Genomic DNA, 27,258 nt, shown 5'->3' on the forward strand with positions numbered 1-27,258 from the left:
AGCACTGTCGCCTCACAGCAAGAAGGTTCTGGGTTCGAGCCCCGTGGCCGGCGAGGGCCTTTCTGTACGGAGTTTGCATGTTCTCCCCGTGTCTGCGTGGGTTTCCTCCGGGTGCTCCGGTTTCCCCCACAGTCCAAAGACATGCAGGTTAGGTTAACTGGTGACTCTAAATTGAGCGTAGGTGTGAATGTGAGTGTGAATGGTTGTCTGTGTCTATGTGTCAGCCCTGTGATGACCTGGCGACTTGTCCAGGGTGTACCCCGCCTTTCGCCCGTAGTCAGCTGGGATAGGCTCCAGCTTGCCTGCGACCCTGTAGAACAGGATAAAGCGGCTAGAGATAATGAGATGAGATGAGATTTCACGAAACCTGACAGGATTCTTTGTTATATCTTGGTAATATGCATATTGTAATTTTGTTCAATTCAGTCACATTTTACCAGAGTTATGACCGAGTTGCCAGCGGGGGATATTGTGCTCTCGGAGCACTCCTGTTCTTCGAGCCCACCACATGATGCATGATGTAGTATCTTGAATTGGGTCAAGGTGAAGCAGGAAAAAATAACAGAAAATTTAGGGCCATGTGACTGTAAATTCATTAATTGTTCTATTTAAAAAAAAACAATAAAATTGAAAGTCTGTGATTCAAATTCAGTAGCTTTCGGTTCACTAAACAAAATAATTGAGTGTCGGGGAAAATTTTTTTTTTGAAAAATCTGAAAGGCAGTCAACCTTTAATGTAGACGTAATCTGAAATCCGCTCATTGCTACTCACAGCTTTAATTTTGGGTGATTGAGCTGTTTCCTGCTGTTGAACGCAAAAAGGTTCGAAAATTGCTGCTTGCAGCTATATAGATTATTGGATTTGTCCAAATTAGTGACGCACTAAATTTACATTGCATTTTCTTTATGCATTCTCTCACCGCGTATTGCATTAAGGCAGTATTTGTCAAACCGGTCCTGAAAGAGTCGATATTTTTGCTGCGTCCCAGCTCCCAACACACCTGGACTTGGCTGTCGAGCGCATTAATGTGGACCCTGGGGGAGTGTCAAGCACCAGTTTGTGAAATGACTAGCACTATTGATTGTTGAGCAATTGCAGAATTGTATACTCTCGATTGTACTTATATCTGAAAGTTATTTTAGAGATATTTTTATCTGTGTTGCATGTAGCCAAGGGCAACAATCGTCCTTTTCATTACAATCCGTGCTGCTGTTTGTATTCAGCAGTCATAAGGTCTGATGTGTTTACAGGACAGGGGGTATATTGTTGGCCCCAAACACTACCGAACACTTACACACACTCGCACTGTTGGCAGAAACAGAGCCTTTGGCCAAAAGCTTGCTTTGAGTCCGTTTTTGAAGATGGAACTCAAAACATCACATGACTGTTCAGCCAATGGATTCTTCTCAGTCACATGTCTCCAAGGTTTAAAAAAGAGGCGGTTTTGGAAAGGCTTTGAATACAATATAAATACCTTTCCTTTCATCTGTCTCTCAATCTTATTTTCTTTCTGTATATTTCTCTGTGTGCGCGTGTAGGAAAGTTTTACTGCAAGCAGCACTACGGATACAGGCTGGCGGGAATGGCTCAGAGGAAGAGACCTGCTCCGATCACAGCTCCTCCTCACTCTACACAGGTACGGCTGTCTCTCGCACATCTCTCACGCCAGTCTTGGAGGACACACAAGATCATGATCACACGTGTGCGTTCTATACTCATGAAACTGCATTGCAGTCCTGGAGGGTCAGAGTGCAGCACAGTGGGGTGGATGGATTCCCTTGAGACACCTGATTCAATCACCAGTTGATTACCAGGTTTAATCGGTGTGTTAGAGTATGAAATAATAATAAGAAGAACTGGAATTGGCGAGCTCTGGTTTATGGGCTTCCCTTTTCTGAATTCTTTAGTTGACATCAAGTTGAAGCAAATGAGCACATAATCCATGGATTCCTTTATCCAGTCTTAAATGGAACTTGAGCCAGCACTAAGTTCTTCTCCTTTGTATTTTTGTGTATTTATTTTAGTTTTTTGGTATCGGTGGTATGACGATTGACGTGGGATTAGATAAGCATGTGTAATGCAATGGTGATCTGGCTTTTAACGGACATAGGCACACTAAATTTTGTACAAAAAAAAGGACAGCGGAAATTCAACAGCAAAAACGATGTAAATGCATATTCTAGATAAACCTTGTTTTATTTTTATTTTTTGTCTCTTTTTTTTTTTTTAGTTGAATCAGATTTTCACCTTCTACCAGAAATTTCTTCATGACTTTCTGTCTGTCTTATCTATCTATAATAATAGTGGTCATTTCTTTATTTATATACACCATATATACAAATATAATATACAGTAATGTATATTATGGGGCGGCACGGTGGTGTAGTGGTTAGCGCTGTCGCCTCATAGCAAGAAGATCCTGGGTTCGAGCCCCGTGGCCGGCGAGGGCCTTTCTGTGCGGAGTTTGCATGTTCTCCCTGTGCCCGCGTGGGTTTCCTCCGGGTGCTCCGGTTTCCCCCACAGTCCAAAGACATGCAGGTTAGGTTAACTGGTGACTCTAAATTGACCGTAGGTGTGAATGTGAGTGTGAATGGTTGTCTGTGTCTATGTGTCAGCCCTGTGATGACCTGGCGACTTGTCCAGGGTGTACCCCGCCTTTCGCCCGTAGTCAGCTGGGATAGGCTCCAGCTTGCCTGCGACCCTGTAGAACAGGATAAAGCGGCTAGAGATAATGGATGGATAATGTATATTATGCACTAATATTATATATATACTGTGTGTATATATATATATATATATATATATATATACACTACCATTCAAAAGTTTGGGGTCACCCAGACAATTTTGTGTTTTCCATGAAAAGTCACACTTTTATTTACCACCATAAGTTGTAAAATGAATAGAAAATATAGTCGAGACATTTTTCTGAGCATTTAATCGACCCCACAAATGTGATGCTCCAGAAACTCAATCTGCTCAAAGGAAGGTCAGTTTTATAGCTTCTCTAAAGAGCTCAACTGTTTTCAGCTGTGCTAACATGATTGTACAAGGGTTTTCTAATCATCCATTAGCCTTCTGAGGCAATGAGCAAACACATTGTACCATTAGAACACTGGAGTGAGAGTTGCTGGAAATGGGCCTCTATACACCTATGGAGATATTGCACCAAAAACCAGACATTTGCAGCTAGAATAGTCATTTACCACATTAGCAATGTATAGAGTGGATTTCTGATTAGTTTAAAGTGATCTTCATTGAAAAGAACAGTGCTTTTCTTTCAAAAATAAGGACATTTCAAAGTGACCCCAAACTTTTGAATGGTAGTGTGTGTGTATATATATATATATATCACCTTGATCAAACATTTGTTTACCATGACCAAGCTTCTGGCAGAATTCTGGTTGGATATTTCACGACTCTTCATGGTAGAATTGGCAGAGTTTAATTAATTTTTTTTTTCTTGGCATGGACTCTACTTATAAGCACGGTCCATATATTTTCGATAGGGTTGAAGTCAGGACTTGTTTTAAGCTTAATGTTAGCCTGCTTTATCCTCTACAACCAGCTCTGATGTGTGTTTGGGTTCATTGTCCTGTTGTAAGTCCCAAGTCCCAAGTCATGTTCGAGTTTCTAATGGTTTATGCTGAAGAATTCTGAGGTCGTCCTCCTTCATTATTCCATCCACTTTGTGCAATGAACCAGTTCCACTGGCAGCAAAACAGCCCCAGAGCATGATGATTCTACCACCACCACCAGCTGGTACAGTGTCTCTCTGTCCATGGTGGTCATTGTGGGCAAACAACTCAATCTTTGTCTCATCTGACAAAATCTCAGCTATCCTCCAGAAAGCTTTTTCTTTGTCTGTATGGTCAGCTTCAAACTTTAGCTAAGCTTGAAGGTGTCAATTTTGGAGCAGGGGGTTATTTCTTGGACAGCAGCCTCTTAGTCCATGGCGATATGAACTGTAGACAGTGCTCCATCATTTTCCAGTTCATGGCAGGGCTGTGCCATGGTGGTTCCCAGGTTGTTCCTGACCATCCAAACCAATTTCCTTTCATTTTTTTAAAATCTGTACATCAATCAGCCATAAAATTAAAACCCCTGAGAGGTGATGTGAATAACACTGATCATCTCATTACAGTGGTACCTGTTAAGGAGTGGGATATATTAGGCAGCAAGAAAGAGAACAGTCAGTTCTTGAAGTTGATGTGTTGGAAGCAGGAAAAATGGGCAAGCGTAAGGATCTGAGTGACTTTGACAAGAACCAAATTGTGATGGCAAGATCACTGGGTCTGAGCATCTCCAAAATAGGACATCTTGTGGGGTGTTCCCAGTATACATTGGTTAGTACCTATCAAAAGTGGTCCAAGGATCCAACGGACAACCAGTGAACAGGTGACAGGGTCATGGGTGTCGAAGGCTCACTGATTTGCATGGTGCACGAAGGCTAGCTCATATGGTCCAATCCAGAAGAACAGAAGAGCTACTGTAGCACAAACTGCTAAACAAGTTAGTTAATGCTGGCGAAAATAGAAAGGTGTCAGCTTTAACTTTTCCAGCAGTTTGTACTACAGTAGCTCTTCTGTTCTTCTGGATTGGACCATCTGAGCTAGCCTTCGTGCCCCAGTTCATGTTCACTTTATTGTCAATAATGCCATATATGCAGGACGTACAGAGAATTGAAATTGCGTTTCCCTCTTATCCGCGGTGCAAACAGTAATAAACATGAAATATAAAATATAGGTACAAGATATAAACTTTAAAAAGAGGAAGAGGAAAAAAAAAACCCGGGGGGGGGTAATTTACACACACAAGCGAAAGCTATCTAAGAAAAGACGGTGGCAATCCAGAAAGTGCAAATGGGGCAGTGTGAACAGAATTAACGGTATAAATTTAAATGTGACAAATGACAATATAAACAGAATGAACAATGTAAACAGGGACAGCAGTCTGACAGTATGGTAATTATCAGTATAAATAAATAAATATGGCAGTATGAGCAGAATTTTCAGTGTAAGTATAAATATGGCAGATATGTATAAAGTGTAAACAGTGTTCTGAACAGTTTTTATATAGTGCAATTTCGTTAAAGTGGCTGGTGATATTTGGTTTGTGTATTAAGGGAAGGGGGTACTGGCCTGGGAGGGAGTTCAGCATCCTGACGGCTTGGTGGATGAAGCTGTCTCTCAGTCTGCTGGTTCTCGCCCGGAGGCTTCTCATTCTCCTCCCAGAAGGCAGGAGGCTGAAGAAGTGGTGGTTGGGATGGGTGGAGTCGCCCGCAATGCTGAGTGCTCTGCGGGCCAGGCGTGCGTTGTAAATATCCTGAAGGGAGGGTAGGGGGACACCAATGATCTTCTCAGCTGAGCCTTCGATACCCATGACCCTGTCGCCTGTTCACTTAGTTGTCCTTCAGATCCTTGGACCACTTTTGGTAGGTACTAACCACTACATACCAGGAACACCCCACAAGATGTACCATTTTGGAGATGCTCAGACCCAGTCATCTAGGGATCACAATTTGGCGCTTGTCAAAGTCGCTCGTTACGCTTGCCCATTTTTCCTGCTTCCAACACATCAATTTCAAGAACTGACTGTTGCCTAATATAACCCACTCCTAAACAAGTGCTACTGTAATGAGATAATCAATGTTCTTCACTTCACCTGTCTGTGGTTTTAATGTTACGACTGATTGGTGTACATAATATCTGGATACATAACTTTTTCCCCCCCTTTTTTTGGAAAGATTAAAATAATTATTAAAAGAGTTAGACATTATAACATCGTTCAGATCCTGTTGCTGTAATCCCTAAACTCTGCTTCTCCTGCCTGTACATTTGCATCATACCACAACACACACACTATTTATGGTAATCTGTGTGTGGGATTTTGTGTGTGTGTGTGTGTGTGTCATACACTCTGTCCCTCTGTACAGGCACCTCCTGCTCCTCCTCCCACTCCTCTGTCGCCCTCCTCCTCTGGATCAGTAGAAGTGGTCCCTCCCCCTGACAGTGTCTCCTCCAGCACTCCTCCAGAAACTCGCAGTGGACTGGCTAAGCGGTTGTGTGGAACTCCGGAGCGCATCGCACTGGAAAACTACAGGCCGTGCTTGCAGGAGGAGGACAGGACTCTGCTGGAGGTTCCCGAGGAGACGTTAGCTCAGCACAACCTCAGCCTGAGCCTGCAGGAGAAAGGGAGTGAGGAACAGTCCAGGTGTCTCTCTCTCTCTCTCTCTCTCTCTCTCACATACACACACACTCCCGAAACACATTCTCGTTGTCTTACATGTATTCACATCCACAAACATGGCCTTGTCATCATTTCCCAGGGATTTGTTATGTTGCAATGTTCTCTCCTTCTTTTGCTCTTGGCAGTAGTTCAGAGTCAGAGCTGGAGGAAGAAGGGGAGGAGCCTTGGAGGAGGGGGGTGGAGCCACAGGACAGAACAGATGGAGAGGTTTTAGATAGTGGGACGGAGCAAAGAAAGGAAGAAGAAAAAAGAAAGGATGAGAAGGACGGAGAAGAACAAGAATACGTTTCTGAAGGAGAAGAGGATGAAGGGGAGTCGAGTGATGGTAGGAGGTTTTGCACCTTTTGGTTGAATTTTTAATACTTGAATTGTTCTTATGTGAAATGTGAAGCGATTTGTATAACGTCTTGCAAATAACACATCCAAGGCATTCTACACATTGTTTTAATTATTTATGAAAATGCATTGCACTTTATAGATATCTTTATTACAGTATGTATTATGAATTGTTCATATAATGCGTTATAACTCGGGTTCATAACGCATTATGACACATGCGTTATAACATAACATTAAAGAAACCAAGACCCGATTTATCAGGAAATCATACCATAACTTCAGAAAGATAGCTCATATAAACACGACTTAGAATGCATTGTTAACAATTTATAAATGCATCATAAGTATTACTATAAACTTTATATACACACACACTACCGTTCAAAAGTTTGGGGTCACTTTGAAATGTCCTTATTTTTGAAAGAAAAGCACTGTCCTTTTCAATGAAGATCACTTTAAACTAATCAGAAATCCACTCTATACATTGCTAATGTGGTAAATGACTATTCTAGCTGCAAATGTCTGGTTTTTGGTGCAATATCTCCATAGGTGTATAGAGGCCCATTTCCAGCAACTCTCACTCCAGTGTTCTAATGGTACAATGTGTTTGCTCATTGCCTCAGAAGGCTAATGGATGATTAGAAAACCCTTGTACAATCATGTTAGCACAGCTGAAAACAGTTGAGCTCTTTAGAGAAGCTATAAAACTGACCTTCCTTTGAGCAGATTGAGTTTCTGGAGCATCACATTTGTGGGGTTGATTAAATGCTCAAAATGGCCAGAAAAATGTCTTGACTATATTTTCTATTCATTTTACAACTTATGGTGGGAAATAAAAGTGTGACTTTTCATGGAAAACACAAAATTGTCTGGGTGACCCCAAACTTTTGAACGGTAGTGTGTGTGTGTGTGTGTGTGTGTGTGTATATATATATATATATATATATATATATATATATATATTCCACATTCACTGGATATGAGCAATCGCGCTCTCTGATTGGCTCCTCTACTACTAGGCTATCAGCTCATATACTGTGAGTAGAGAAAAACAAAATGGCAGAGTGTGTTGCTGAAACAACTGAGGATGAAACAAAAACTCGACTCGAAAACAAAACCCCAAAAAATAAAAAAAAAATTAACAAAATATGGAATAAAATATTTGATGGTAAGAATGCATACATGTCAACCTTTGGTCAATCAAACCTGTATAACCAACCTCCAAAATCCGTATTTCCCTTATAAAATCCGTATAAGATGCAAATTAAAATAATTTACCTAAAATTTGAATGATAATTAACAATGATATATCCCAGTTACTTTTTATTCAATATTAATAACAAGAAACCTTCAGAATGAATACAAAGCTCCAATGTTTGACAAAAACACAAAGTGTTATCAGCGTAGTTACGAAGGAAATACTTCGTTGTTTGGAGACAGGTTTCACTGAGCGGCTATTATGCACGAGACTTCATATTAGCCACAAAGTCAGGAAAATCTGTTCGTAAAATTACGTTATAATGACCAAATACAATGAAAAGTATTTTTCCAGTCTCACCTGTGAAAGGTAATCCCATGTGATCTCGTTTGGACGGTAAACCTGTTGGTACAGTTAAACGCAGCACATGAATGAGGCATCTTTATTCTCGGCTACTGTCTAGACGCTATACCAGAGACGGGTAAAGAATCTCCACTTTGCCACATCCAATATGGCGGCGAGGATGACGTATGATTCTACGCAGAAGGCGGCGTCTATGTTTATCTATGACTTCACGGTTGGCGGGATTCTCGCAATGTGGTGTGCGCATGATCAAAAGTGGAACGAAGTCTCGCTACCACAAGATAACGCGCGATTTCATAAGACTCTTTACTGGCTGTCTGTGATGTACAGTACGTTTGTAAATGTTATGCGCTCTTTTATCATCGTGGGAATTGATTATAGCTCTAAATAAATATTGAAGTTTTTTTTAAGGAATCCGTATAACTTTATTTATACGCCCGTATACTACGTTTATTGAATCAAATCCGTATAAAATATGGACATTCCGTATAGGTTGACATGTATGAGAACGTCTCTTTTTAAAAAATTTTTTAAAGAATTATTACTGTATTGTAGCATTTTTCACAAATTGCTCCTGTCATTTCGCCGGTTTGTTTACATTCTAAGCGGAAATGATTTTGTCGGATGTTTTGTGTAAAGTTCTTATCGAATTTGCAAAAAGTAAAAGTGCTCCGTTTCTCAAAATCCAGTGAACGTGGATTGAATAAAACAGTTATTCCACTCAATCTCGTCGTACATGGATTATAGACAACACGGTGCTATGCACCTCATCAGCTATCAGCTCATGTACGATTTGATTTCGTGGAATAACTGTTAAATACCTTTTCATAAGTTAGGAATAAAGCAGTATGCTATTACAGGAGAACAATCAACAATGAAGTGATGTGGAGTTACTGTTATCACCTTGAAGTTGATTATTTTCCAATAACAGCGCATCCCAACCCCGACACTGAAGATTCCTTCCATGAATGTTAACTCGAAAATTTCACAAGATTTTAGAAAATTAATCAACACGTTCCAACCAATTACAGTCAAGAATTCAACAGCGCTGTGACTGCAATTATAACAATGTGTACACTCACTGGCCACTTTATTAGGAACACCCGTACAGCCACCTGCTGCTTTATACAGCTCTCTAATCAGCCGATCCCTTGAGAGCAGCACGATGCATAAAATCATGCAGATAGAAATCAAGAGCTTCAGTTAATGTTCACTTCTTCAAACGTCAGAACGGGAAAAACTGTGATCTCAAAGTGTGACTTTCTTTCACTGTGGCGTGGGTGTTGGTTTGAGCCAGATGGACTGGTTTATCAGAAACTGCTGATCTCCTGGGGGTTTCACACACAAACAACAGTCTCTAGAGTTTACACAGAATGGTGCGAAAAACAAAAAACATCAAGTGAGCGGGTGACAGTTCTGTGGGTGGAAACAAACGCCTTGTTGATAAGAGAGGTCAGAGGAAGATGGCCAGGTTGGTTCGTGCTGCCAGAAAGGAAAGCTATAGCAACTCATTTCATCACTCTTTACAACCGTGGTGAGCAGAAAAGCATCTCAGCATGTAACAGCAGACAGAAGACCACACTGGGTTCCACTCCTGCAGCCAAGAACAGGGATCTTAGAATGAAGAACAAGTTCCTATTAAAGTGGCCAGTGAGTGTATAATGTCTTATGAACGCATTATAAAATGAATATATTCATAAGTCATTATGCATATTTCATAGAAAGTGATGTTTTCATGTTTATTTGTGGACTTTTGACACTTGAACTGTGTGTTCTTTGCTTGGTTCTTTGGTGATATACGGTATGTATATATGTGGATGTGTGCTTCTCAACAGTCCAACTGTGTGTGTTGTGTGTATGAATAGAGGGCGAGTACTGCCCTTGGGAAAAGGAGTTGCATTTAGGCGTGTGGCTAAAGGAAGAGGAGGCAGGTGGGATTAAAGGTAGCATTGCTCCCTGATCATGATGGACTTTTATTTCAGTTCTGTTTTTCATTGAATGCTTAAAACCCATCACTCAGCAGTCAGTGATGCTACGCATGGTCAGTCATGTGCCTACACTGCATCTTGTGGTACGAGTTACCTGATAATGCAGCAGAGGTTCCTTTTGTTTTTTTGCCATTTAGTAATATAAGCAATATTATTTTTGGCACACGCTATTAAAAATTCCATGCATATCTCAAATTGTGATTTTTTTTTTTCTTCGTCTTCTTTTTTTTGGCTTCTTTAACTTTTCCATTACCAACTGAACTCTATCAAAAAACAGAATCTACAGAACAGATTAATACTGGCCAGTTTCCTACTCTAGGTCTCGGCTCATCTCTACTGTTAACATCCAGAAATGATCCAGAAAGAAATTGCCATTTTAATGACTATAATCCATTCAAATGATGTTTCAAGGTTAAAACAGTTTTCAGATTTTACCCTTCGATGGAAACCTGGGTAGTAGGTAACTGTCATTACTTGAGTTCACATCCACGCTTCAGTCTATTCTGCTTCCTAGCTGCATTGTGGCATTATGATGCTTCTTCTATCAGAGTTAGGATTTGTTAAAAGATGTTTGTCCAAATCTCAGCAAATTTACTTTTCACTTTTCTCAGAGTCTGGTGAGGAACATTCTGATAACCTGGAGGTAAAATCTCATTCAGACACAAAGACTGAATCAAGTGTCTCTGGGCCACTGGAGCCCCTTCCCTCACTAGCTTCAAAAGCCCTACACACACCCACTGTAGATCCTACACACATCTATCCACCCACATCCAACCCTCCTGTGACACCAGAGGACCCGGCAGCCAAGAGATCTGGGGTCATTGAGGAATTCTGGGTGAAGAGTGCAGAATTCAGGAAGAGTTTGGGACAAACAGTGGTGCCTGAGACCTTTGATCTCAACACCCAATCCTTGAGTACTGGAGATACACTTTCCACTTCTACACACACAACATCTGATTCCAACTTGCCTTCACACACTCCCTATAAGAGTGACTTGATCAACCAAACCTCAGGTACACTAACTCAGAGTGCTGACACTCACAGCACACAGACGCCTTCTATGTCTGACCTACAAAGTGCATACACACATTCTCAAGGTGGTACATCATCATGTGGCAGCTCAAACCCTCCAGAAGTAAGGATTGAGAATGTATCCATGAAGGATGGGAATGAACCAGAGGAGGTAGTAAACCATTCTTTAATGGTCCATAGACTTGGCATCACTTTGACTGGTCCGGTAGCAGAAGAAGGAAGGGGCTTGGCCACTATCTCCTCCTCCAACACTAGTGGAATCCAAAGAGTTTCAGCCCCAGATTTGAGATTTTTGCCTCTTTCTAGAAGTCCTCCAGTCGCAAGGCAGAAGCTTGACTTGAATCACTCAGATCCAACTCTAAACCGGGAAATCTTATTGAATTCCCACACTGTCCCGCTTCGGACAGACCTTATACAGCATGACAGGCTGAAATCTCACCTGAATAGAGCTCAGAGTCTACCTCCTGCTGAGGTGGAGGTCTTATGTGCAGGAGATGCAGATGAATTGTATCCTTGCCCTGCTACTCCCTGCCATGCCAGTGTCACAGAGGTTCCCATGGCCAGTCTCCCAACCAGAATCTCTGGGAAGGACAAAAGTGCACTGGAGGGAAGGAGAGCACTATCAGAGGTCCCCTTGCAAGTGGGTGGAGCTGAAGCCTGGCAACAGAGGTCAGAGATCGAGCCATTGGAGGAGGAGAAGGTGAAGAAGCGGAGCTCACTGTTCTCACCAAGGAAGAACCGAAAAAGTGGCAACCTGTCAGGGGAAACGCAGCAGGAACTGGGGAAACACAAATCCCTGTGGAAGAGTGTCTTCTCTGGTTATAAGAAAGAGAAGAAGAGGAAAGAGGGCGAAGGTTATTCCAGGACTCTGCCGAGCACTACCAGCCTGGAAAGCAGGAAGAGAATGCCTGGCTTTCGCAGAACCTCAGGTAAAAAAACAAAAAGGTCACCTGTCACTTTGTTTCTTGCAAGTGTGAACATGGCATTAAAGACAGAGAGCTAGGAATAGAAACTTACACAGTGAGAGGCAAGTGATTGATTTGGGAACGTTTCTCTTCTCAGACCTGAGCTCAATGAAGGACCTGAGCTTCTCTGAAGAAACGGATCTGTGCTGCAGTGTTGTGCTAGACAGATCTCCACTTAGAGCTCAGGTATGAACAAAACTCCTCTATCTCTCCTTTACTCCTTCGTCTCATCTTTGCACTTCCTTTCCGGTCACTGCTCCATTATCCTTCCTGCTTGATTAATTTAAACTTCATTTAGGTAGATGAGAGCAGGTAGGATGCTAAAACGTACACAGAATGACCCTCCATCGGTTGGATCTCTTGCGCAAGTCCATTCAGTCTGGTGGAGTAGGATAAAAAAAAATGAGAATGTGATTACACTGGGGGCTGAAATGCCTTGTGACCATGTTTTCAGCCGAGTCAGGAGGTGTCTGACCTCATCAGGTCAGATGTTCATTAAAAAAAAAATCAATCAAAGAGGAGGAGGATGGAGTGGAGGAGCGAGAGAAGGTATAAAATACAATTGTTCCAGCACATTGTTGATATTATTGGTGATGTTAGGTTTTTAGAGGAACCTGTTATGCTTTAGGTTATACTGTAAATGCCTGGACACTTTTAGAAAGTAACATCCTCAAGTGGCCTTCAGTTTGTCTCAGGTTGAACCCTGAAAGGTTTACCTTTCAGAAAAGTACCTTTTCCCTTTAAGAAGCTAAAACCCTTACCCATGAACCCTTTTTTGAGTGTAGAAGGAAAGAAGCTTCCCCTTAAAGTGTTGTATTAGTTGCTAGCTTGCCTCTCGTGCTATGAGCCATCCTGTTGGGAGAACTGAGCAGGTTTGTTTGCTTTTAATACAACTAATTAAGTCTACACTGTTTTCTTTCCCAAGTCTGTTTATGTGCCCCACGCATTGGCATTCAAGAGAGCTTACGCCATTAAGGTAGAGCCAACATTGCCTTTCACACAGCCTGTCCATGTTTTAACTTCTGCTGTTCGAGCATGTATGGGTACCATTCAGCCTGCCTCTTGATTCTGTTACCCGATAGAAATGCGGCAAGAAGTCACAGAGGCCCGACAAGGTGGCGACCCCAAAATCATCATGTTCCACTGAGGTGGTAGGGGTGTGGGTGATGTTCCCTGATCCCTCGAGTATAAGCTTATCTTCCACACTCTTTCAGAAAGCAGGAACTGAGGATGAGCTTGATGCCAAGCTGACCCGCAGAGTACAAAGAGCTGCACGCAGGCAGGCCAAGCAGGAGGAGCTGAAGAGGCTGCATCGTGCGCAGGTCGGTGTGTGTTTGAGATTTTTTGGGAGTCTGAACATGAATATACAGTGCTCAGCTTAAATGAGTGCACCCCCTTTGAAAAGTAACATTTTAAACAATATCTCAATGAACACCAACAATTTCCAAAATGTTGAAAAGGCAAAGTTTAATATAACATCTGTTTAACTTATAACGTGAAAATAAGGTTAATAATATAAACTTAGATTACACATTTTTCAGTTTTACTCAAATTAGGGTGGTGCAAAAATGAGTACACCCCACAACAAAAACGACTACATCTAGTACTTTGTATGGCCTCCATGATTTTTAATGACAGCACCAAGTCTTCTAGGCATGGAATGAACAAGTTGGCGACATTTTGCAACATCAATCTTTTCCCATTCTTCAACAATGACCTCTTTTAGTGACTGGATGCTGGATGGAGAGTGATGCTCAACTTGTCTCTTCAGAATTCCCCAAAGAAAATAATTTCTTTACACCACAAAGGTGAAGGCTACAAGAAGATCAGCAAAGCTTTACTTATCAGTCAGAATACTGTAGCAAAAGTGGTACAAAAATTTAAGAAAGCTGGAACTGCAACCATCTCACAGAGACGTCCAGGTCGTCCACGGAAGTTAACACCTCGACAGGAGCGTCTTCTGATGAGAAGGGTTGAAGAAAATCAGCATGCACGTTCACTGCAGAATTAGTGCATTAGTGCAGAATGCACTAAAGAATTAGAAAGCCAAACTGGAGTGACTATTTCCCGTGACACAATGCGGCGTACACTGCAGAGGAATGGCATGCATGGATGCCGTCCACGAAAGAAGCCTCTCCTAAAGCCCAGGCACAAAAAAGCCTGCCTAGAGTTTGCCAGGGCCCATGCTGACAAAGATGAAGACTACTGGGACTCTATACTCGGGAGTGATGAGACCAAGATAAATGTTTTTGGAACTGATGGCTTCAAAACTGTATGGCGTCGCAAAGGTGAGGAATACAAAGAAAAATGCATGGTGCCTACAGTGAAACATGGTGGTGGCAGTGTCCTTATGTGGGGCTGCATGAGTGCTGCTGGTGTCGGGGAGCTGCATTTCATTGATGGCATCATGAATTCACAGACGTATTCCTCTATACTGAAAGACAAGATGCTACCATCACTCTGTGCCCTTGGTCATTGTGCATTTTTCCAATGTGATAATGATCCTAAACACACATCTAAGGCCACTGTTGGATTTCTGAAGAAGAACAGGGTGAAAGTGATTCAGTGGCCAAGTATGTCTCCTGATCTGAACCCAATCAAACACCTATGGGGAATTCTGAAGAGACAAGTTGAGCATCACTCTCCATCCAGCATCCAGTCACTAAAAGAGGTCGTTGTTGAAGAATGGAAAAAGATTGATGTTGCAAAATGTCGCCAACTTGTTCATTCCATGCCTAGAAGACTTGGTGCTGTCATTAAAAATCATGGAGGCCATATAAAGTACTAGATATAGTAGTTTTTGTTGTGGGGTGTACTCATTTTTGCACCACCCTAATTTGAGTAAAACTGAAAAAAATGTGTAATCTAAGTTATATTATTAACCTGACTTTCATGTTATAAGTTAAACAGATGTTATATTAAACTTTGTCTTTTCAACATTTTGGAAATTGTTTGTGTTCATTGAGATATTGTTTAAAATGTTACTTTTCAAAGGGGGTGCACTCATTTACGCTCAGCACTGTGTGTTTGTTAAATGGTAGGGCAGACTCCCAAAGGGCGAGCACAGTTCTGTTCACGCTGTTACAATAGAGAACCTTTTTATTTGGAGAAGAGCATGGAAGCACGTTTTGGCGATGTTCAAGCACAGAGCTAATTGAGTTGTGGCATTTTTCAGTTTGAGCAAGAAAAATGTTCCGCAGTCTGAATGGCAAAAAGCCGATCAGCATCAGGCAACATTTGTATGTAGTTTTAAATTTGATTAAAGTAGTATATCTAGATGTCTTGTTTCATCTTGACCAGTCAGGGGTGGGTTTTCCAAAAGCCTCTTAACGCTAAGAGCATCTTAACTAGGAGAAAGAGATCGTTCATTGTGCTACTCGCTCTACCATTTAACGATGATCTTTGTGCTACAATGCTTTTGGGAAACTCAGGCCAGATCAGTTTTCCTGGTTCCATTCATTAGTTAATTAGCTAGCTAGCTAGCTAGTTAGTGCATTGTCTGATACAACACAGACATACAAAAGCATGAAGTTAGATCAAGTGAAAGAGTACCTGGATCTTGAGCAAAGAAAATGTGGCCTCAATTTTGTTGTTGTTGTTTATTTGATTTTTTTTGTAGCAGTTGTTGCTTACAAATAAATGTAGGACCATGAACAGACATCACTCATGTAAAATTTAAAAGTGCTGACTGCAAAGTCATCTGAAATTTTCAAATTTTTTTATTCCGCATGGTATTTTCCTGTCTCGCAAGAACAATATCATGTGGACGAGATGTGATCATTTTGATGTCCTGAGGGTCGCTTTTCTCCATTTTGGGACCGTTTTCCTCCCTCTTGAAGTAAACAGTACAGTCCTACGGAAACAGCTGAATGCGAGGAGCTTTAAGTAATCAGAATAACTATGGAACTGCATCACACCAAGATCATGATGCGTGGAAAACATCATAACTCTGCATCGACCTCGGAGAGTTTTGAGTCGCAGGGATGTAATTTGTGGTTGACGTTCATGAATAGATCCGTGAAACAAAAGACGAATATACTGTATCTTTTCTCTGTTACTGCTTTTGTCTGTAAGATCAAAACATTCAGTGTAGAGCTCCATACTCGCTACCGTGGAGTCGAGCCCATGCATTCTAAGGCTAAGATAGCTAAGCGCTAGCTAGAATGATTTAGTTATCTGTCCAGAAAAATGACACGTCATCTAACCTTGCTCTATCTTGCAGTTGCACTCACTAGGCAGGCTTTCCTTTTCTTTTCCGCTGCCTTTTAGCTGGAGGGAGAGCCGAGTCCGCCATATTTACCCATGCCGGCTTGTTTTGGTTAAAAGTAGGTCAAACACGCCCCACGGTGGTCACGTGATATTGTTGCTTACTTGCTTCTGCGATCTCTGGAATCGTAAAACGCGGGATGTTTTTTATCTTGGCAAAACATTCACACACAGGATACACGGTGTGTGTGTGCAGCACCGAAACATCTCGAAACTCCAACAGCAATAGAAATAGAACATTTTGCCCAGAATTCAACTTTGCACTTAGAACCTTTATCATTTAATCCACAGCAAAGTCTACCTAACTAGCTAACATCCCCTTATCTAATTTCGGAAATAGGTTTGCTCTGATGTGTGAACAAAAGAATTCTCGTTAGTGTTGTTAATATATATTTCTCTGTAGTTAGTGTAACATTTTACATCCTGCTACAGCCTCCTGACTACAATTACCATGTTATATTAAAATAGCGTTTCTCGACTCTGGTATGGTTTGTCGATAAATGTGGCCAAGAACCACCTACTTTAACAGAAAGAGGTAATTTGATTGACATGACCAACCACTATGGTTAGTTTTTTCTTTTTTTTTTTATCAGACATGTAGTTTTTAGGTTTGTTTACCTGACATGTTTCGACGAACGTAACTGTCGTCTTCCTCAGAGTGTCACCGGATGTTGTTGGTGACGCATCTTATCAGCTGATGTTTCCGAAGGCGTGACCTTCCTGTCTGGTTTGACAGGTCGGTCACGCCTTCTATTGTCTGTTTGTCCCCTGCAAGATGGCACTCCAGGTATGGGAGAGCACGTATGCTCCCTCATCCCGGTTGATGGTCCTCGGGCTTCGCTTACGGATCTCCATGGCCTCCCTGATCCAGCGCTGATGTTTATTATCTTCTGTGCTCTCCCATATCTGGAGTGCCATCTTGCAGGGGACGAACAGACAATAGAAGGCGTGACCGACCTGTCAAACCAGACAGGAAGGTCACGTCTTCGGAAACATCAGCTGATAAGATGCGTCACCAACAACATCCGGTGACACTCTGAGGAAGACAACAGTTACGTTCGTCGAAACATGTCAGGTAAACAAACCTAAAAACTACATGTCTGATAAAAAAGAAAAAACTAACCATATTTAATATAAGACATAATGAACGTAATCGAAAGATGACCAACCACTAGATAACCAACCACGGACCTTTTCCCTCAGAACACTGGAAAAAAACTTTTCTAAATATTGTTTACTCACCACCATCGTTGTTGGCTTCAAACCAAACTACCATGAAGATGTGATTCTGTTATCCAATGAATAAATCAAGTTATTATATCAAGGTATTCAAAGGTTTTCCCAGTGAAATCCCAGCCCACAGAAATGTGGAGAGTTAGTGAGATTGTAGCCTTTAAGATCATGAAGGTTGTTGCCAGAAAAGCGTCCAAAAGAGTGCAAAAAACATATCAGATACTCCGCAACCTGTACAGGAGACTTTCCTGTGATAATTACAATCAATACCTTTGTACTGCATTGTAGTATTGAGGGTAATCTTACTGACTGAAGTGTGTGTGTGTTTTATTAGATCATCCAGCGGCAGTTGGAGCAGGTGGAAATGAAGCAGAGGCAGTTGGAGGAGAAGGGCATTGCTGTAGAGAAGGCTCTCAGAGGAGAAGCGGGTATCAACAGTCTTCTATCTTTCTCCATCTCTTCATAATATTATTTATTATTTCATTTTATGTACATGTGTATGGAACACATGAACATCTTTCTTCATCAAACTTCCGAAACATACTTTAGCATCGTTATTTACTGCCTTGTTAAATGTCAGGAAACCGTTTGAATAGACCTAAATGGTTGTTTGCTCACTAGTATGTCCTTGTTGTAGACTACTGGGAGGACTCTAGTGCCTCAGACCTTCTGGATATACACCTGGGTGGTATGTAGCTTAACCTGATCAGAACCAGGCTAACAATGCTAACAAGCCAAATGATTTTCTTCTCACAGAGAAATTTTATGCTGAAGAAACTGTACTGTATAAGCTGATCTTTCAAAATACACCCAGAACCCTGCTGTTTCCTCTTCTTCATTCTCTTTGTGGGTTTGGATTTCGTAACATCTTAGCTTTTTGGCTTCTCTGTTAAAGAATGGCTAATCTAAACTGGCTAACAGGGAATAACTCTCTTCTGCTAGCTTTCATTCACAAATATGTTTTTGGAGTGGTGTCAAACTGCTTGTGTGTGTATATGTTGTTTAAGTGTGTGTGTGTGTGTGTGTGTAGACACATGATATCTTTCATCATCATTTTGTCAAACTTCACCAACATTGTTAGAGGAGGTTAGGTTTTTGCCTCCATTTGTTTGTCTTTTCCCAACGTAACTCAAAAAGTCGTGAACGGATTTGGATGAAAGTTGGAGGAAAGGTGAACCATGGGCCAAGGAACAAGTGATTAGATTTTGATGCAAATCCGGATATGTATGTGGATCCAGATGTGTATGCAAATCCAGGATTTTTTTTGTCTGTTCCCAACATAACTCAAAAAGTAGTGAAGAGATTTGGATGAAATTTGGTGTACAGCTTTAGTATTATCCTAGATTCAAGTGATTTGATTTTGATAACATGTGGCTTGGTGGACATACGCACTCTACCGAGTGCCCTTCCAGATCATAGATCTGTTAGCCTACTTACATTACAGGCATTTAGCAGATGCTCTTATCCAGAGTGACATACGACATACCCAGTTTGGGGGTTAGTTGCCTTGCTCAAAGGCACTTCAGCCATTCCTGCTGGTCGAGGGAATCGAACTGGCGACCTTTTGGTCCCAAATCTGCTTCTCTAACCTTTAGCTCATGGCTTCCTCTACTTTCACATGAGCAAGTGACAGAACTAGTATCACTTGTAGTGTGTCTTGCAGGCATGTACTAAGCTCTAATGTTGTTGCTGGTACAGTAGGCGTGGCCTGTCCAGTGTTTTATTCGCCCTGATGAGAAATGGTAGTAGCCAAACTGTAAATGCTTTTAAAGCCATCTAGATAAAGACATAATAAATAATGCACTAATCAGTGTGAAAATTGGCTATTTGATTTATGTTCCATGCTAAGCTTTGTACTAGCTTTGTTAGGTACTAGCTTCGTACACTCACCAGAGGCCCAGCCAATCTCTGCTACTTCCATCCAAGTTTCATTTTTCTTTTAAAAATCTTTATACGTATTGTATAAAAGGTTTTATTCTATCCACACTGACTGGATATGAGCAATCGTGCCCTCTGATTGGCTACTCTACTACTATCAGCTCACATACCATGAGTAGAGAAAAACAAAATGGTGGAGCACATCAAGTTAGATACATCTCTTTGTTATCAAGTATTTAAAAGAAACAGAAATCGCTCAAGGAATATAGTTTTGGTCCGTCTCCCCCAGCTCCTGTTCCACACTCCAGCCCAGTTGGTGGCAGTAGTGCACCTTTAAGTTGGTTTGCCAACCACCAAAAAACCCTAAAGAAGAAGAAAAAACTGGCAGAACGTGTTGCTGAACCAGCCGAGGATAAAATAAAAACTCTACTCGAAAACAAAAACCCCAAAAAATAAAAAAAGAAAGCAACAAAATATAGAATAAAAGTATTTGATGGTAAGAACATATCTTAGGGTTTTTTTTTTGCTTTTTTTCAAGAATTATTATTATCATCATCACATTTTTCATAAATTGCTGCTCTCATCTTGCCGGTTTGTTTACATTCTAAGCAGAAATGATTTTGTCGGACATTTTGTATAAAGTTTTTATTTATCCAATTTGCAAAAAATAAAAATGAAAATGCTCCGTTTCTCGAAATCCAGTGAATGTGGATAGAATAAAACAGTTATTCCACTCAGTCTCGTCGTACATGGCTTATAACCGACTTGGTGCTATGTGTCTCATCGGCTATCAGCTCATGTACGACTCGATTTCATGGAATAACTGTTAAGTATATGATAGAATGAAATGAAACCACGGTTATAAGGCTTTCGTCCATGTCAAACAGTAAACAGGAAATAACATGCAGGAGGTAGGAACTAAAGTTGTGTGGGGAACTGACGAAATATTGGACCACATGTGCCACAGGAAAGATTGGTCCATAGAATCATTTGAGCCAATCATTTGAATTCGTTGTTTCACCTTCTCATACCTAATTTGCATAGAATTGAGAATCTCATAGAATTGTTGCAGATGTCTTGCTGGTGTGAATACAGGGTTATGCAAACGTTTGGGGTTTTTTAGGAAGGTAAATGCATCACGTGACCTTGCGATTTAAAAGTACACCAAGTTCAGTTTTACTTTCGTATCTGAATTACACGATGGCTTCCTCAGCAGTTTAGTCAGCGCTGTCTCAGCCCCTCTTCATCTCCTAATCATCATTTCACCTTATCATATTCTCTTCTTTATCTTCTCCATGCTCGCTCTGATGTCCCTGAAACTTCCCTCCTGTCTCTTTTCTGTCTTTCTCTTTTTCTGTCTTGCCGTGCTGCTAGTTGAGCCCTTTCTTGGTTCCCCCCGTAGGAGACCCATCTCCCTCTGTCCTTGTTGTTCCCATGAAGGTAACTAAACCTCTCTCCTTTCAACTTCTCGGCAAATCTCTTTGGCACAGTTACCACCTGTACTGTAGTTCTTATACAATTCATATTTAAAGCTACTGGATGTAGGATTTGAGGATTTGGGAGGGACAGGATGCTTCTCTTGTTGAAAACTGCAAGCTGTTAGCAAAAAAAAATATTTCATAAAGTGGGCTGTACTGCGCTGTTCTGTACCATGATGTAGCTGATGGCCATGAGTGGCAAGTGAATACACCTTCAAAGAGAATTCACGCTGCACTAAATAGTGGGTACTGTTTAAGTGGTGTAGTGATATTTATGGCAAACAATATTTTCCTGGGGGCGGCACGGTGGTGTAGTGGTTAGCGCTGTCGCCTCACAGCAAGAAAGTCCGGGTTCGAGCCCCGTGGCCGGCGAGGGCCTTTCTGTGCGGAGTTTGCATGTTCTCCCCGTGTCCGCGTGGGTTTCCTCCGGGTGCTCCGGTTTCCCCCACAGTCCAAAGACATGCAGGTTAGGTTAACTGGTGACTCTAAATTGACCGTAGGTGTGAATGTGAGTGTGAATGGTTGTCTGTGTCTATGTGTCAGCCCTGTGATGACCTGGCGACTTGTCCAGGGTGTACCCCGCCTTTCGCCCGTAGTCAGCTGGGATAGGCTCCAGCTCGCCTGCGACCCTGTAGAAGGATAAAGCGGCTAGAGATAATGTGATGTGTGTGATGTGAATATTTTCCTGGGGGCGGCACGGTGGTGTAGTGGTTAGCGCTGTCGCCTCACAGCAAGAAAGTCCGGGTTCGAGCTCCGTGGCCGGCGAGGGCCTGTCTGTGCGGAGTTTGCATGTTCTCCCCGTGTCCGCGTGGGTTTCCTCCGGGTGCTCCGATTTCCCCCACAGTCCAAAGACATGCAGGTTAGGTTAACTGGTGACTCTAAATTGACCGTAGGTGTGAATGGTTGTCTGTGTCTATGTGTCAGCCCTGTGATGACCTGGTGACTTGTCCAGGGTGTACCCCGCCTTTCGCCCGTAGTCAGCTGGGATAGGCTCCAGCTTGCCTGTGACCCTGTAGAACAGGATAAAGCAGCTAGAGATAATGAGATGAGATGAGATATTTTCCTGTTTAGGATGCAATCTATTATTACTATTGAGTTCTGCAGACTGAAAATTTTGCCTTGAACAAAATAAAGAGAGTCTATTTTAGCTAGCAAACAACGTTAGCCAGATAGCTTCCTGTCACCTGTGCATACAATGATGCTTAAGATCCTGGTCATGCTACAGCTCACGATGAGTTTGCGAATACTTGGCGATGGAAAAATTGTTCGTGTCGCCATTAATTGTGCAATACATGCCGAATGTTCTCCGAGCTTCGCAAGTTGTTTTTTGCTGTATATCCGCCTCTTGAGTGGCCAAAAATGTCGCAAAAAAATTCAATACACGGATTGAAATTTGGTGGCAATGTTTTTGTTGGCAAACTCACCAGCGAATATTCGCAGATGGGTTTGGGAATATTTCCCGAAGTTCAGGGAACCTTCTTTGAACCTCTTGAGATGTATTTGTCTCGAATCCATGTCACCGATGCTCGCAGGAGCCTCATCAACACAGCGGCTCGGTATAGCCTAACCTTCGCCGGGAGCTAATGTGTACATTTGGGGATCCTTCGGAGCGCATTGTGCATGTGCTTGGGAACCAGTCATTATGGGAAACACCTGATGCTGACTTGAGCGCAATCAGCACGCACATATAAGGACACTGTTTTCATAGAGACTTTGTGAAGTATTCTGTCAGGTATGCAGCAGTAGACGGATCTAAGTGCAGGAAGAGTGTTTATTAAGAAGAAGAAGAACAACAACTTTATTCATCACACACTTGTGAAATTCCTCTTTGTATTTAACACACACATGCACACACACGTGAGCAATGAGCACACACACATACCCAGAGCAGTGGGCAGCCATGCTAACAGCACCTGGGGAGCATTTGGGAGTTAGGTACCTCGCTCAAGGGCACCTCAGCCCAAGGCCGTCCCATATTAACCTAACCGCATGTCTTTGGACTGTGGGGGAAACCGTTGCAAACACAGGGAGAACATGCAAACTCCACACAGAAAGGCCCTCGTCAGCCGCTGGGCTTGAACACAGAACTTTCTTGCTGTGAGGCAACAGTGCTAACCACTTACACCACCGTGCCGCCCCAAGCAGGCGTGATATTCACAGAAACAAAACGTGAGGCAAGGTCCGAGTAATAAAACACAAACGAAACCAAAAGCAGACTTATGAACATGGCTAGAAACAAACGCGACAGTGATAATGATAATACTCTGCAAAGCCTCTGTGTCCTTACATGCACGTACTAATTGTGCTCAAATCAGCATTAGGTGTTTCCCATAATGACTGGGTCCTGTGAGCGAGCTGCGCCAGACTCAAGTGCGTGAGGGCATGAGGCAAATGTTCGCCTGCTGTGTGACCACAACTTTTAGCTCGCCTGTTTATCACCATGCATCGCCACCAGAACGCCTCATTTTCATTGATAACCTGTCGCAAAGCATCGCGAGCTGTAGTGTAACCCGTAGCTTAAGGCTGTATCAGGGAAGTAAACAGCGCAAGCTACAGCTAGCTAATATTAGCAATATAGACAAAACACAAGCTGTTGTCGAAATTTTATATCTGGTTGCTTCTGGTGTGTGTATGTTTATGACACATTTTGGGTTTTTTTTGTGCATTTTGCTATCAGATTTGCATCAGGATTATATCATTATCATCTGATCCTATTTGCAATCTGCAGTCTTGGTGTTAGCTAATTACCCCACATTAGCTAAAACAGAATTACAGTGGTGCTTGAAAGTTTGTGAACCCTTTAGAATTTTCTATATTTCTGCATAAATATGACCTAAAACATCATCAGATTTTCACACAAGTCCTAAAAGTAGATAAAGAGAACCCAGTTAAAAAAAGAGACAAAAATATTACACTTGGGCATTTATTTATTGTGGAAAATGATACAATATTACAGATCTGTGAGTGGCAAAAGTATGTGAACCACTAAGATTAGCAGTTAATTTGAAGGTGAAATAAGAGTCAGGTGTTTTCAATCAATGGGATGACAATCAGGTGTGAGTGGGCACCCTGTTTTAGTTAAAGAACAGGGATCTATCAAAGGCTGATCTTCACAACACGTATTTGTGGAAGTGTATCATGGCACGAACAAAGAGGACCTCAGAAGAAGCGTTGTTGATGCTCATCAGGCTGGAAAAGGTTACAAAACCATCTCTAAAGAGTTTGGACTCCACCAATCCACAGTCAGACATATTGTGTACAAATGGAGGAAATTCAAGACCATTGTTACCCTCCCCAGGAGTGGTCAACCAACAAGGATCACTCCAAGAGCAAGGTGTGTAATAGTCAGCGAGGTCACAAAGGACCCCAGGGTAACTTCTAAGCAACTGAAGGCCTCTCTCACATTGGCTAATATTAATGTTCATGAGTCCACCATCAGAAGAACACTGAACAACAATGGTGTGCATGGCAGGGCTGCAAGGCGAAAGCCACTGCTCTCCAAAAAGAACATTGCTGCTCATCTGCAGTTTGCTAAAGATCACGTGGACAAGCCAGAAGGCTATTGGAAAAAAGTTTTGTGGACAGAGGAGACCAAAATAGAACTTTTTGGTTTAAATGAGAAGTGTTATGTTTGGACAAAGGAAAACACTGCATTCCAGCATAAGAACCTTATCCCATCTGTGAAACATGGTGGTGGTAGTATCATGGTTTGGGCCTGTTTTGCTGCATCTGGGCCAAGACGGCTTGCCATCATTGATGGAACAATGAATTCGGAATTATACCAGCGAATTCTAAAGGAAAATGTCAGGACATCTGTCCATGAACTGAATCTCAAGAGAAGGTGGGTCATGCAGCAAGACAACAACCCTAAGCACACAAGTCGTTCTACCAAAGAATGGTTAAAGAATAAAGTTTAATGTTTTGGAATGGCCAAGACAAAGTCCTGACCTTAATCCAATCAAAATGTTGTGGAAGGACCTGAAGCGAGCAGTTCATGTGAGGAAACTCACCAACATCCTAGAGTTGAAGCTGTTCTGTACGGAGGAATGGGCTAAAATTCCTCCAAGCCGGTGTGCAGGACTGATCAACAGTTACCGGAAACGTTTAGTTGCAGTTATTGCTGCAGAAGGGGGTCACACCAGATACTGAAAGCAAAGGTTCACATACTTTTGCCACCCACAGATATGTAATATTGGATCATTTTCCTCAATAAATAAATGACCAAGTATAATATTTTTTGTCTCATTTGTTTAACTGGGTTCTCTTTATCTACTTTTAGGACTTGTGTGAAAATCTGATGATGTTTTAGGTCATATTTCATCTCATCTCATCTCATTATCTGTAGCCGCTTTATCCTTCTACAGGGTCGCAGGCAAGCTGGAGCCTATCCCAGCTGACTACGGGCGAAAGGCGGGGTACACCCTGGACAAGTCGCCAGGTCATCACAGGGCTGACACATAGACACAGACAACCATTCACACTCACATTCACACCTACGCTCAATTTAGAGTCACCAGTTAACCTAACCTGCATGTCTTTGGACTGTGGGGGAAACCGGAGCACCCGGAGGAAACCCACGCGGACACGGGGAGAACATGCAAACTCCGCACAGAAAGGCCCTCGCCAGCCACGGGGCTCGAACCCGGACCTTCTTGCTGTGAGGCGACAGCGCTAACCACTACACCACTGTGCCGCCCTAGGTCATATTTATGCAGAAATATAGAAAATTCTAAAGGATTCACAAACTTTCAAGCACCACTTTCATACCAAAAGAAAAAAAAAATCTTACACAGCAGGAGCAGTTTTACAGAGCCACTTGAACCACTGCAGATGTTTGTCCTTTACTTCTACTAAACACTTCTTTTCTTCCTCTTCCCTCTATTTCTTGGTTGATTGTTGTGCTTAGCTAGAGCCAATGGCACGGAGCATGACCATTCTGTTTACGTCTGTACGGTCTTTTTCCTTTACGTAGTCCACGAGCCTCCGCTCCACCAGCTAAGTGCGTCTCGTTTTCTTTCTCCTTTTTCTTGTTCTCACTCTTTCTCTCTTTTTCTTTTTTCCCTTGCCATACTGCATGTGCATGGAGCAACTGAATAATCTGGTTTTATAGATCACTGAAATAGGAAAGATATTCGACTTAGCCTAATATACACAGGAAGGTGTGTGTGTGTGTGTGTGTGTGTGTGTGTGTGTGTGTGTGTGTGTGTGTGTTGGCCATGTGAATACACGCATCCTTGCATGCTGCTCTGTATTAAATCTCCACTAACAAGTAGTTTGGTGACACATATATCCACATTCCTCCCATGTTCTTCTCTCTTCATTTCTAAACCCCTTCTCCCCTTCTTCGCTGTCCCATTAGGAATGGGGAAGAAGGATGACCCAAGCCTAATGCACCAGTGGTTTAAACTGGTGCAGGAGAAGAACGCACTGGTGCGCTATGAATCAGAGCTCATGATATTGTGAGTGTTTTGGGTTTTTTTCACTGCTGAGGAAAAGTGCTGTAGTGCAGAATCACTTTTTACAGAAAGTTTGTGTCCTGCATGGTCTTCACGGGGAGGTGTGGCTTGCCTCATTTGTGCTTTAATGCATGCGAGATAAGGCTGTGACCTCTGGTGTGTGTGTGTGTGTGTGTGTGTGTGTGTAGTGCTCGAGAGCTGGAACTGGAGGACAGGCAGAGTCATCTGCAGCAGGAGCTGAGGGAACGCATGGCAGTAGACGGTCAGTGCACGTGACACACACAAACACACACAGGAAAAATATACAGACTAGACTATCTTAGATAAGGGGTGTACATATTTTCAGTTGTCAGCGCCAAATAAAGCCAAGAAGACTTTATTCATCACACGTACACTCAAGCACAGACTTAAGCACACAATGAAATTCCTCCTCCGCATTTAACCCATCTGAAGCAGTGAACACACACATGCACACACAAGTGAGTAATGAGCACACACACACAGAGCAGTGCAGCTATGCTACAGCACCCCGGGAGCAGTTGGTGTTTCGGTGCCTCGCTCAAGGGCACTTCGGCCCAACCTCAGGCAAAGGCTGCCCCATGTTAACCTAACCGCATGTCTTTGAACAATGTAATGCCGCTTTTCCACTACCAACGCGGCTGAGTCGGGCTGAGCCGTGCCGTGCTGAGTCGAGCTGAGTCGAGCTGAGCGGGGCTGTTGGAGTTGCATTTCGACTACAACCGCGCTAAACCGTGCTGGCTGGAAGTGGGTGGACACATTGGGTGGAGTTAGTGAAAGTGGGTGGACGTCAC

General features: G+C 42.3%; 1 protein-coding gene across 4 annotated transcripts in view; it reads left to right on the forward strand.

Annotated features, from left to right (window-relative positions):
- Nucleotides 1-27,258, forward strand: part of mical3b (microtubule associated monooxygenase, calponin and LIM domain containing 3b) — an 87,739-nt gene that overhangs the window by 54,902 nt on the left and 5,579 nt on the right. For 2 of the 4 annotated variants that reach the window (XM_060903355.1, XM_060903358.1), the window contains 11 exons: nucleotides 1,540-1,637; nucleotides 5,937-6,214; nucleotides 6,376-6,575; nucleotides 10,016-10,093; nucleotides 10,750-12,099; nucleotides 12,233-12,321; nucleotides 13,350-13,457; nucleotides 17,969-18,062; nucleotides 18,272-18,322; nucleotides 26,350-26,449; nucleotides 26,635-26,708. In XM_060903355.1, coding sequence (XP_060759338.1) covers nucleotides 1,540-1,637; nucleotides 5,937-6,214; nucleotides 6,376-6,575; nucleotides 10,016-10,093; nucleotides 10,750-12,099; nucleotides 12,233-12,321; nucleotides 13,350-13,457; nucleotides 17,969-18,062; nucleotides 18,272-18,322; nucleotides 26,350-26,449; nucleotides 26,635-26,708 — 2,520 coding nt within the window. Of the gene's footprint in view, nucleotides 1-1,539; nucleotides 1,638-5,936; nucleotides 6,215-6,375; nucleotides 6,576-10,015; nucleotides 10,094-10,749; nucleotides 12,100-12,232; nucleotides 12,322-13,060; nucleotides 13,112-13,217; nucleotides 13,458-17,968; nucleotides 18,063-18,271; nucleotides 18,323-26,349; nucleotides 26,450-26,634; nucleotides 26,709-27,258 lie in introns of all 4 variants that reach the window. The other 2 variants (XM_060903354.1, XM_060903356.1) reach the window with 2 other exon arrangements.

The sequence above is a fragment of the Neoarius graeffei genome, chromosome 21 (genome assembly GCF_027579695.1).
Source record: "Neoarius graeffei isolate fNeoGra1 chromosome 21, fNeoGra1.pri, whole genome shotgun sequence".
In the NCBI taxonomy this organism is placed as follows: domain Eukaryota; kingdom Metazoa; phylum Chordata; class Actinopteri; order Siluriformes; family Ariidae; genus Neoarius; species Neoarius graeffei.